The sequence below is a fragment of the Salvelinus fontinalis genome, chromosome 40, assembly GCF_029448725.1.
Source record: "Salvelinus fontinalis isolate EN_2023a chromosome 40, ASM2944872v1, whole genome shotgun sequence".
NCBI classification, from domain to species: Eukaryota; Metazoa; Chordata; class Actinopteri; order Salmoniformes; family Salmonidae; genus Salvelinus; species Salvelinus fontinalis.
Genome location: NC_074704.1, coordinates 27,815,007 through 27,828,001, shown reverse-complemented (window position 1 = coordinate 27,828,001; position 12,995 = coordinate 27,815,007). Strand labels below are relative to the sequence as shown.

General features: G+C 41.4%; 1 protein-coding gene across 7 annotated transcripts in view; it reads right to left on the bottom strand.

Moving 5' to 3' along the window:
• Nucleotides 1–12,995, bottom strand: part of LOC129839804 (serine/threonine-protein kinase MARK1-like) — a 93,162-nt gene that overhangs the window by 5,769 nt on the left and 74,398 nt on the right. For 5 of the 7 annotated variants that reach the window (XM_055907444.1, XM_055907446.1, XM_055907447.1 and 2 more), the window contains 7 exons: nt 9,486–9,605; nt 9,025–9,124; nt 8,675–8,787; nt 7,960–8,113; nt 3,248–3,420; nt 2,805–2,896; nt 2,433–2,594 (listed from right to left, as the gene is read on the bottom strand). In XM_055907444.1, coding sequence (XP_055763419.1) covers nt 2,433–2,594; nt 2,805–2,896; nt 3,248–3,420; nt 7,960–8,113; nt 8,675–8,787; nt 9,025–9,124; nt 9,486–9,605 — 914 coding nt within the window. The remainder of the gene's footprint in view (nt 1–2,432; nt 2,595–2,804; nt 2,897–3,247; nt 3,421–7,959; nt 8,114–8,674; nt 8,788–9,024; nt 9,125–9,485; nt 9,606–12,995) is intronic. The other 2 variants (XM_055907448.1, XM_055907450.1) reach the window with 1 other exon arrangement.

Genomic DNA, 12,995 nt, shown 5'->3' with positions numbered 1-12,995 from the left:
TACAAATAAAGTTACATCTCTGACTTTTAGGAAATAGTATCGTAGGGCAACGAAAAAACATGGACGTCCTAACAAGTAATTTCTCACAGTTCCTCAATCCTCCATTGTCTTATACCCTTGCTCAACTCTAAATTTACCCCTACCTTTAGGCACTTCATTTGACCTACAGTGAGGGAAAAAAGTATTTGATCCCCTGCTGATTTTGTACGTTTGCCCACTGACAAAAAAATGATCAGTCTATAATTTTAATGGTAGGTTTATTTGAACAGTGAAAGACAGAATAACAACAAAAAAATCCAGAAAAACGCATGTCAAAAATGTTATAAATTGATTTGCATTTTAATGCAACCTCCCGGTGGCGCAGTGGTCTAGGGCACTGCATCGCAGTGCTAGCTGCGCCACCAGAGTCTCTGGGTTCGCGTTCAGGCTAGGCTGGGTTGGCGCCCAGGCTCTGTCGCAGCCGGCCGCAACCTGGAGGTCCGTGGGGCGACGCACAATTGGCATAGCGTCATTTGATCTCAACGAGCTGAGATTAGGAGCACACTCTTAAAGGGAGTGCTCCTAATCTCAGTTTCTTACCTGTATAAAAGACACCTGTCCACAGAAGCAATCAATCAATCAATCAGATTCCAAACTCTCCACCATGGCCAAGACCAAAGAGCTCTCCAAGGATGTCAGGGACAAGATTGTAGACCTACACAAGGCTGGAATGGGCTACAAGACCATTGCCAAGCAGCTTGGTGAGAAGGTGACAACAGTTGGTGCGATTATTCGCAAATGAAAGAAACACAAAAGAACTGTCACTCTCTCTCGGCCTGGGGCTCCATGCAAGATCTCACCTCGTGGAGTTGCAATGATCATGAGAATGGTGAGAAATCAGCCCAGAACTACACGGGATGATCTTGTCAATGATCTCAAGGCAGCTGGGACCATAGTCACCAAGAAAAAAAAATTGGTAACACACTATGCCGTGAAGGACTGAAATTTTGCAGCGCCCGCAAGGTCCCCCTGCTCAAGAAAGCACATATACATGCCCGTCTGAAGTTTGCCAATGAACATCTGAATGATTCAGAGGACAACTGGGTGAAAGTGTTGTGGTCAGATGAGACCAAAATGTTCTTTGGCATCAACTCAACTCGCTGTGTTTGGAGGAGGAACGCTGCCTATGACCCCAAGAAACCATCCTCACCGTCAAACATGGAGGTGGAAACATTATGCTTTGGGGGAGTTTTTCTGCTAAGGGGACAGGACAACTTCACCGCATCAAAGGGACGATGAACGGGGCCATGTACCGTCAAATCTTGGGTGAAAACCTCCTTCCCTCAGCCAGGGTATTGAAAATGGGTCGTGGATGGGTATTCCAGCATGACAATGACCCAAAACACACGGCCAAGGCAACAAAGGAGTGGCTCAAGAAGAAGCACATTAAGGTCCTGGAGTGGCCTAGCCAGTCTCCAGACCTTAATCCCATAGAAAATCTGTAGAGGGAGCTGAAGGTTCGACTTTCCAAACGTCAGCCTCGAAACCTTAATGACTTGAAGAAGATCTGCAAAGAGGAGTGGGACAAAATCCCTCCTGAGATGTGTGCAAACCTGGTGGCCAACTACAAGAAACGTCTGACCTCTGATTGCCAACAAGGGTTTTGCCACCAAGTACTAAGTCATGTTTTGCAGAGGGGTCAAATACTTATTTCCCTCATTAAAATGCAAATCAATTTATAACATTTTTGACATGTGTTTTTACAGATTTTTACAAATTACAGACTGATCATTTCTTTGTCAGTGGGCAAACTCAGCAGGGGATCAAATACTTTTTTCCCTCACTGTATATACTAGGCGGTGTCAGAGGAAGGCCCCAAAAATTGTCAGACTCCAGTCACCCAAGTCATAGACTGTTCTCTGCTACCGCACGGCAAGCGGTAACGGAGCACCAAGTCTCGGACCAAAAGGCTCCTTAACAGCTTCTACCCCCCAAGCCATAAGACTGCTGAACAACTAAACTAATCAAATGGCGACCGGACTATTTACATTGATCTCCCCTCTTTGGTTTTACACTGCTGCTACTCGCTGTTTGTTATCTATGCATAGTCACTTTACAAATGACCTCGACTAACCTGTACATTGACTCGGTACCAGTACCCCCTGTATATAGCCTCATTATTGTTATGTAAATGTGTTGTTACCTTGTGATTTTTTTTACTTTAGTTTATTTAGTAAATATCTTCTTAACTCTATTTATTGAACTGCATTGCTGGTTAAGGGCTTGTAAGTAAGCATTTCACTTTAAGGTGAAATACCTGTCGTATTCGGCGTATGTGAGAAATAAAATATGATTCGATTTTTTGATTTAGATAGGGTAGGTATTCATATAACTTGGGCCCCTTCCTATTTGGGACTTGAGCCCCTCTCACTCTCTCTAGCCCCCTAGCTCACCCCTTGTACTCTGCGTTGTCGTCTATGGGAGGCAGTGGGGACTTGATGGGGTGGCCCGACGCCGACATGGACTTGACGTGACGCGGACGGGTGGAAGGGACAGCTGAGGCTGCCCCTGACGACGGCGAGGAGCCACTGGCCGAGCCTGACATCTCAGTCAGACTGAGAGAAAGACAGCGAAAGACCGAGAGCGAGAGCAGGATGGTGAGAGAAATAAGGCGAAAGAAAGGGGTAGAGAGAGGACAAGAGCAGGGAGAGGGTCAGTTCTAGAGTCACACTCCAACGCCTATGTATTTAGGGAGGTAAACATTGTCAACAGCAATCAAAGTTGCAAACGTTATCAACAGGAATCATCCCCATCGCTCTCCTCACCTGCTGTCCTTGCCATTGGGAATGGCCGTGTAGTGATCTGTGCTCGACCGCTCACACACGTACGTGTTCCTCCTGGTCATAGCGTTGCTGTTCTGTGGGTCACACACACACACACACACACACACACAGACACACAGACACACAGACACAGCCTTCAATAACTTTTTCACAATGTAGACTATTTCTGTTCTGACAGTCCCACAAAACAAAAACAATAATGGAAGCTAAGCATCTAGTGACTAGTTATGAGTCTAGTCTGACGGGTTCTAAATTGCTTTGGGAACGACTAACTTTCCTGTACATTTTGGGATAGAAAACTACTTTGTGCCAGTCATCCCCTGCTTATTTGGAGGCAGAAACTGCTGAAACCGTAGCCCTCTGAATATTATAAAACAGATCCTGCATAGCATTTTGACCCCCAAGAGGGCACTTTGATCCCTCACCCCTGAGGCGGTGGATGACTTCTTCCTCTCCTGTGCCACCAGCGGCGAGGTGGGCACGTCGGCCTTGGAACCGGCCGTGCCAAGCTTGTGGGCGGCATCGCTCTTGTCGCTCTCCACGCTGTTGGCCTGCGCCCGCTTGGTGTAGGACATAGACGGGGGGATAGAGGGCGCCACTGAGGAGCCACAGAGCAATGACATGACAGTACGGACTTTATTCTTTTTTTTATTTTTTTATTTAACAAGGAAGTCCCGTTGTGGTTTCCGCAGAGTTAGGGAAAATATAATTTAACTTCAGTCAATGCAGAACATTTATATAATAATGACAGTTGAACAGTTGAAACTACATTTGCATGTTTTATTGACTGGCATCCACCTAAAATTCCTACTGGTGTTAAGTAATTAAACATGTCCATTGGATGTACTATAGTAGGCCACATGTAAAGAAAGCTCTGCTTGCACATGTTGCACACTGTTCAAGTGGAAAGGTTACTTCCTTAGGCTAATCAGTTCAACTTAAAGGGATATTTCAGGATTCTGCCATCTACTTCCCCAGAGTCAGATGAACTCGTTCCGTTTGAAGGAAGTTGCCAATTGTTAACTACCGTTTAGCACAATGACTGGAAGTCTATAGAGCCCCACAGTGGAGGTGTCATAATACCCATAACACCCAGTAGTCAAACAGGGAAATGATTCCACCCCCCCCCCCCCCCCCCCCACCACAATTCATTTTTTACCACAGGGAATTTTAGAAACAATGTGACGTTTTTGATTACGATGTAAATTGCTCTCGGACAAGATGACTTATCAATATATTCCATTTACTCTCAGATTCGAAAATACTCATTAGCATCAAAGTAGACATCATGCAAGACTACAAATCCCTGCATGCCTATGCACGTCATCTCTAGCTGACACCTTCGCTAGTAGTGTCCCCTTTGGTAGTGTCCATTTAAAACTTGCACAAGACATTTCACAGAATTGCCAATTGAAAGAAATGTAGCCAATTTATTCATTACTACAGTTAGCTAACAGATAGCTATTCCACAGAATCTTACCTTTGCCTCGACTCATCAGTCGCGTCCAGATCACCATGGCATTTGTAGTTCTTTATGATAACCACATTAGCAGCTGATTATTTACCCCCCCAAAAATGACATTCTACAGGTGAATATATTGATAAAAGCCACCTTGTCCTAGAGAGATTTACACAGTCCTGATTTTAAGTGTTTTTAAAATCCACTATGGGATAGATGAATGAAACCATTTCCTTGTTTGACCGCTAAGTTTTATGGTTATTATGACTTATACTGCGGTACTCTATGGGAACAGCTAGCATGCTATCTGTTTCTGTAGACAAGGGCTCTCCAACCCTGTTCCTGGAGAGCTACCCTCCTGTAGGTTTTTTAATCCAACCCCAGTTGTAACTTACCTGATTCAGCTCATCAACCAGCTAATTACAGTGCCTTCAGAAAGTATTCATACCCCTTGACCTATTCCACATGGATTAAAATATCCCCCCTACCCATCTATACACAATACCCCAAAATGACAAAGAGAAAACATGTTTTTAGAAATGTTATCAAATGTATTGAAAATGAAATGTATACAGTTGAAGTCGGAAGTTTACATACACCTTAGCCAAATACATTTAAACTCAGTTTTTCACAACTCCTGACATTTAATCCTAGTAAAGATTCCCTGTTTTACATCAGTTAGGATCACCACTTTATTTTAAGAATGTGAAATGTCAGAATAATAGTTGAGAGTGATTTATTTCAGCTTTTATTTCTTTCATCACATTTCCCAGTGGGTCAGAAGTTTACATACACTCAATTAGTATTTGGTAGCATTGCCTTTAAATTGTCTAACTTGGGTCAAACGTTTCAGGTAGCCTTCCACAAACTTCCCACAATTAGTTGGGTGAATTTTGGCCCATTCCTCCTGACAGAGCTGGTGTAACCTAACTGAGTCAGGTTTGTAGGCCTTCTTGCACGCACACGCTTTTTCAGTTCTGCCCACATATTTTCTATGGGATTGAGGTCAGGGCTTTGTGATGGCCACTCCAATACCTTGACTTTGTTGTCCTTAAGCCATTTTGCCACAACTTTGGAAGTATGCTTGGGGTCATTGTCCATTTGGAAGACCTAAGCTTTAACTTCCTGACTGATGTCTTGAGATGTTGCTTCAATATTTCCATATCATTTTCCTCCCTCATGATGCCATCTATTTTGTGAAGTGCACCAGTCCCTCCTGCAGCAAAGCACACCCACAACATGATGCTGCCACCCCCGTGCTACACAGATGGGATGGTGTTCTTCGGCTTGCAAGCCGCCCCCTTTTTCCTCCAAACATAACGATGGTCATTATGGCCAAACGGTTCTAGATTTGTTTCATCAGACCAGAGGACATTTCTCCAAAAAGTACGATCTTTGTGCCCATGTGCAGTTGCAAACCGTAGTCTGGCTTTTTTAAGGTGGTTTTGGAGCAGTGGATTCTTCCTTGCTAAGCGGCCTTTCAGGTTATGTCGATATAGGACTCGTTATACTGTGGATATAGATACTTTTGTACCTGTTTCCTCCAGCATCTTCACAAGGTCCTTTGCTGTTGTTCTGTGATTGATTTGCACTTTTCGCACCACAGTACATTCATCTCTAGGAGACAGAACGCGTCTCCTTCCAGAGCGCTAAGACGGCTGCGTGGTCCCATGGTGTTTTTACTTGCGTACTATTGTTTGTACAGATGAACATGGTACCTTCAGGCATTTTGAAATTGCTCCCAAGGATGAACCAGACTTGTGGAGGTCTACAATTTTTTCCCTGAGGTCTTGGCTGATTTCTTCTTGATTTTCCCTTGATGTCAAGCAAAGAGGCACTGAGTTTGAAGGTAGGCCTTGAAATACATCCACAGATACACCTCTCCAATTTACTCAAATGATGTCAATTAGCCTATCAGACACCTCTAAAGCCATGACATCATTTTCTGGAATTTTCCAAGCTGTTTAAAAGGCACAGTCAATTTAGTGTATGTAAACTTCTGTCCCACTGGAATTGTGATACAGTGAATTATAAGTGAAATAATCTGTCTGTAAACAATTGTTGGAAAAATTACTTGTGTCATGTCCTAACCAACTTGCCAAAACTAGACATTTGTGGAGTGGTTGAAAAACAAGTTTTAATGACTCCAACATACAGTGGGGAGAACAAGTATTTGATACACTGCTGATTTTGCAGGTTTTCCTACTTACAAAGCATGTAGAGGTCTGTAATTTTTATCATAGGTACACTTCAACTGTGAGAGACGGAATCTAAAACAAAAATCCAGAAAATCACATTGCATGTGATTGATCTCTGTAATTGCAAACAAAGGTTTCTGTACCAAATATTAAGTTCTGCTTTTCTGATGTATCAAATACTTATGTCATGCAATAAAATGCAAATTAATTACTTAATCATACAATGTGATTTTCTGGATTTTTGTTTTGATTCTGTCTCTCACAGTTGAAGTGTACCTATGATAAAAATGACAGACCTCTACATGCTTTGTAAGTAGGAAAACCTGCAAAAAAATATCTTGGCCAGGTCGCAGTTGTAAATGAGGTCGCAGTTGGAATTTGTTCTCAACTAGCCTACTTGGTTAAATAAAGATTTAAAAAAAATCTCTGTCAAGTTGATTGTTGATCATTGCTAGTCAGCCATTTACAAGTCTTGCCATAGATTTTTCAAGCCGATTCAAGTCAAAACCTGTAACTAGGCCACTCAGGAAAGTTCAATGTCATCTTGGTAAGCAACTCCAGAGTATATTTGGCATTGTGTTTTAGGTCATTATCCTGCTGAAAGGTGAATTTGTCTCCCAGTGTCTGTTGTAAAGCAGACCGAACCAGGTTTTGCCTGTGCTTAGCTCTATTCTTTTTATCTTAAAAACCTGATGCAGCCACCACCATGCTTGAAAGTATGAAGAATGGTACTCATGTGTTTTTCCCAAACATAACACTTTGCATTCAAGACAAAGGTAGTTTCTTTGCCACATTTCTTGCAGTTTTACTTTAGTGCCTTACTGCAAATAGGATGCATGTTTTGGAATATTTTTATTCAGTTGAGGCTTCCTTCTTTTCACCCCGTCATTTAGGTTAATATTGTCGGAGTAACTACAATGTTGTTGATCCATCCTCAGTTTTCACCTATCATAACCATTAAGCTCTGTAACTGTTTAAAAAAAGTCACCATTGACCTCGTGGTGAAATCCCTGAGCGGTTTCCTTCCTCTCCGGCAATGGAGTTAGAAAGTTTTTTTTTTTACTGGCTGTATTGATACGCCATCCAAAGTGTAATTAATAACTTCACCAATGCCAGTGACACACAATTTCAATTTAATACATTTTAAATTCAGGCTGTAGCAACAAAATATGGAAAAAATCTAGGGGTGTGAATACTTTCTGAAGGCACTGCAAGGGGCACTAGATTAGGGTTGGAGTGAAAACCTACAGGACAGTAGCACTCCAGGAACATGGTTGGAGAGAGCCCTGCTGTAGACTTCCAGTCATTGTGCTTACGCTAGTTAGCTTTGGCTCGCAAACCTAACTCTAACTTGCTTTATACTGGACACAGAGACATAAAAATGCCAATATATTATAACAACTATATTTTCTGTAATAATAGTGATAAAACTCAAGTCTTGTGCCATGAGATTCAAGATGGTCGACAATGACGTCCTTACCATGGTCGCTGAAGCGCCGCTGCTTCTGGTTGGCCGATATGCTGCGTGTGACCTTGGAGTGGGCTGGCGATTGGCTGGAACTGTTGTTGGCCTCGCTGCTGGGCCGTGACCTTTGACACAGGTTGCTATTGGACAAAGACTCGCTCCCCTCAAACTGTCCAATGAAAGGAGGGGGGGGCATTTGAAAAAACAAAAGAGTCATTGCACACATTATAACGTGGTGGTCATGTAGACTTAAAGGTAGACTGCAATATGACATCAGTGGGGCGAATTCCTGTTTATAGAAATCAACAAGAAAATTCGAACCTACCAAGACCGCCACTTTTGGCTCTTCCCATGCTTCAAGGGAGGGCGTAAATTGGGAATAGGAAATAATGGCAGTCTTGGTGGATTAGAATTTTGGTGTTGTTGATGTCTGGTAAGCAGGAAGTTGCCCGCTGTGTGTGATTATTTCACTGTCTAAAGTATAGCTTTAAAACACAGTTAAAACTATAATTTTGACCTCATGGACTGTCAGTCCTTGATCCATAGCTCCTAAAAACAATGTGAGTGTGGTTACCCCTTCCCTCAGCTTTATAGCAAACCAAGTGGTGGAGCTGCCATTTTGTGGTTTTCAAAATAAAGAAATAAGTCTTTAATGTGCGTATCCATAGGATACATAGGAATTGTTTGTTTGTGAAGTCTGTCATTGGTATGGCTATAGCACATGTCTCACCTCGGCTGGTTTCCTGCCCAAAAGGAGGTAAGTGGCCATGGTCTCATCGTACTTCTGTCCCGTTAACGCATCTGTGATGTCCTCTTTGGGGAAGCCCATGGTTATCATCAGTTCTGTAGGGAGAGAGGAGGGAACATAACACAATGAATGAATGACATGAAAAGGGTAGTTATATCATTTGTGGTCTAATTCCAATGTAACACCTGAAGTTCCCTTAAGAATAATAACGTTATTGTATATTATAATTTTGATATTTTTCATAAAATATAGCGTGTTACAAAACAGCCCATATGTGAGGAAGGGAGAGAATCCAAATCGGACTATTATGATATCGGGCGTGTGTGACTGACCTATCCGTTTGGTGTCGTTCCAGTCGGGTTCCGGTTCCTGATGGGGCTTCAGCTCCTCCTCCTCATGGCCCACGTTCATCCAGCGGTCTCTCATGATTTGCTGAGGGGCAGACAGACAGTTAGATGGACCAATGGACAGACAGAGACAAAGAGGACTAAACAGCTTCAGCATAGTGAAAAACATGATACTTTGTACATCTGTATGCTCAAGTTGGATTTAGTAAGACGTAGAAGAAGAAAAACTCTGCGCAACACATCAAAGTGTTCCAGCGGGCTAGAAGCCATCGGTTTAACATTTCTTTAGTTCCATGAAAACAAGCTGTAGACATGAACTCGAGATTTCTTTTATCTACATGTCTGTATGAGCACGCACATGTGGTATGTGTCTGAGTCTATAAGCGCGTGTCCATGCATGTGTGTGCGACCGTACATTCGCGCATGTGTCGCTCGCACTCTCTTACCTCCAGGCTGCTCCGTTTGCCAGGGTTGAGCACCAACAGTTTCTTCAGCAGGTTTTCACAGTCTGTAGACATGTAGAAAGGAATACGATACTTCCCTCTCAGCACTCGCTCTCTCAGCTCCTATGGAGGGATATAGAGAGTAGAGGTTTTGGGTTAGTCTCTAGACATGTAGAAAGGAATACGATACTTCCCTCTCAGCATTCTCTCAGCTCCTATGGAGGGATATAGAGAGTAGAGGTTTTGGGTTAGTCTCTAGACATGTAGAAAGGAATACGATACTTCCCTCTTAGCATTCTCTCTCAGCTCCTACACAGGACAATAACAGTGGATGAGACTTTTTGGCCAAAGGAAGAGAAAGACTACCACGCAACACTTTATTTGGCATGACAATGTTAAATATGTAATTGGACCATGTCAAATAGTGTGACCAAAAACAGTGTTTTGTTTTGCAGTACTGTAAAGATGGTGACAAAACAATACACATTTACAATAGGCCTATATCTAAAAATACATACAGCCAAATGAGAGAGTGATATCACTATTTATACACTGAACAAAAATATAAAACACCATTTCAAAGATTTTACTGAGTTGCAGTTCATATGAGGAAATAAGTCAACTGAAATAAATGTATTAGGCCCTAATCTATGGATTTCACATGACTGGGAATACAGATATGCATCTGTTGGTCACAGAACCCCCCCCCCCCCCCCCAATTTTTTTTTTTTTTTTAGCATTCAAATTAGAGGTTGACCGGTTATGATTTTTCAACACCGATGCCGATTATTGGAGGACCAAAAAAGCCGATACCGATTAAATTGGCAGATTTTTATATTTTATATATTTGTAATAATGACAATTACAACAATACTGAATGAACCTTTTTATTCTAACTTAATATAACATTAATATAATACATAAATAAAATCTATTTAGTCTCAAATAAATAATGAAACATGTTCAATTTGGTTTAAATACTGCAAAAACACAGTGTGGAAAAGAAAGGAAAAGTGCAATATGTGCCATGTAAAAAAGCTCAAGTTTAAGTTCCTTGCTCAGAACATGAGAACATATGAAAGCTGGTGGTTCAATATTCCCAGTTCTTCAATATTCCCAGTTAAGAAGTTTTAGGTTGTAGTTATTATAGGAATTATGGCGCGTTGACTATTTCTCTCTATACCATTTGTATGTCATATACCTTTGACTATTGGATGTTCTTATAGGCACTTTAGTATTGCCAGCCTAATCTCAGGAGTTGATAGGCTTGAAGTCATAAAGAGCGCTGTGTTCAAGCATTGCGAAGAATTGCAAGCAAACGCAGGAAAGTGCAGATTGAATGAATGCTTATGAGCCTGCTGCTGCCTACCACCGCTCAGACTGCTCTATCAAATATCAAATCATAGACTTAATTATAATAAACACGCAGAAATACGAGCCTTTGGTCATTAATATGATCAAATCCGGAAACTATCATTTCGAAAAACAAAACGTTTATTCTTTCAGCGAAATACGGAACCGTTCCGTATTTTGTCAAACGGGTGGCAACCCTAAGTCTAAATATTGTGGTTACATTGCACAACCTTCAATGTTGTCATAATTATGTACAATTCTGGCAAATTAATTACAGTCTTTGTTAGGAAGAAACACAGTTCGCAACAAGCCAGGCTGCCCAAACTGTTACATATACCCTGACTCTGCTTGCACTGAACGCAAGAGAAGTGACACTGTTGACCTTACAGTGAAATGCTTACTCACCAGCCCTGAAACCAACAATGCCATTTTAAGAAAATGTATTTTTGGAGCTTTTGTTCATCGTTGTGTACTGATACTGCTCAAAAAGCAAATGAAAAAGTGAATTGCGGCTGAGGTAAATTTCTCAAAGGCAAGCCAAATCACACAACAAAAAGTGTCCGGACCCTTCTATAACATGCCATTTACACCAAAAATAGAGTTTCACTTCAGAAATTGGAACATTCTCCCCAAAGTAACGTTCTGTTTTTTTGTAACCATTCCAAATGTAACATATCATACTAATTTCAGTGTCCTTGATTTACATTTAGTATGTTACTTCTAATCTATGAGACCAAACTGGCACACAGCAAGTCGCGTAACCAAGCAATGATTCTGATGACCTGGTGCAGCGTGTGGAGCCCCCCGACTATGTTTTACTTGTGTATGGCGATTTAGGATTTTCTGTGTACACACTGAAAAGTAATTTGACACTGTGTTGATCAGTCAGCACACATTTGGGTTATAAATGCAAAGACGGCAGGAGAGGGAGTTTATGCCAGAGCTGGAATTTATTCAACACGTGTTTGAAACAGCGATGCTGTTAACCATCAGTTGTGCTTTCCAAGGCTATCTGTACATGCGCGTTTGGGGTTCAACCATATATTATATGCGGTTCAACATAGCTAACTTACTGTTTCTTAACAAAGCAAATTGTTTTCTCTCTTATGGTTTGTGTTGTGGTCTTGGTTGTTCTTAGTCGAGGAAATGTAGCATAGCTAACTGCAGTGTTTGTCATGTCTGAAATCTGGCTACCTCGTCTTAACGTTACCGTAGCTCGGTCTGTACAATGCAAACGAAAGTGATTAGCTTGGCAGTTTCCCAAAGTAACATTAACTAACTACGTATATTTTGCGAAAGAAAGTATGATATATTGTGGTGCACGATCTGGCCATCAACATTAGCCAACGTTACAGTCTTTGGGTGGCTTAAGTTACTTAGCTAGTTAAAGTTAAATTGGCTTTCATAGCAGCCAAGGACGTTCGCTAGTATATTTTAGCATATTTGTTTGGGCTCCGATTACACGCAAGTGTCTAGATCAGCAGTTAAACTTCCTGACGCACGGATCCCTTTAGCGGGATCATTTTCATTAACAACCGCTGAATTGCAGAGCGCCAAATTCAAAACAAATTGCAAAAAATATTTATATTCATGAAATCACAAGTGCAATATAGCAAAACACAGCTTAGCTTGTTGTTAATCCACCTGCCGTGTCAGATTTTGAAAATATGCTTTACAGCGAAAGCAATCCAAGCATTTGTGTGAGTTTATCAATCACTAGACAAAACATTAATCACCTAGCAGCAGTGTAAATTGGTCACGAAAGTCAGAAAAGCAATAAAATGAATCGCTTACCTTTGATGATCTTCGGATGTTTGCACTCACGAGACTCCCAGTTACACAATAAATGTTCCTTTTGTTCAATAAAGATTATTTTTATATAAAAAAACCTCCATTTGTTTGGCGCGTTATGTTCAGTATTCCACAGCCTTAGGCGGGTCATCAAGGGTTGACGAAAATTCCAAATAGTATCTGTAAAGTTCGTAGAAACATGTCAAAGGTTTTTAATAATCAATCCTCAGGTTGTTTTTAACATAAATAATCGGTAATATTTCAACCGGACGGTAAACTATTCAATAACAGAGATAAAGAAAATGTTGAGCTACAACTTTCGCGCGCATGAACTAATGGAAGGACATTCAGCTATCCACTGACGCGATT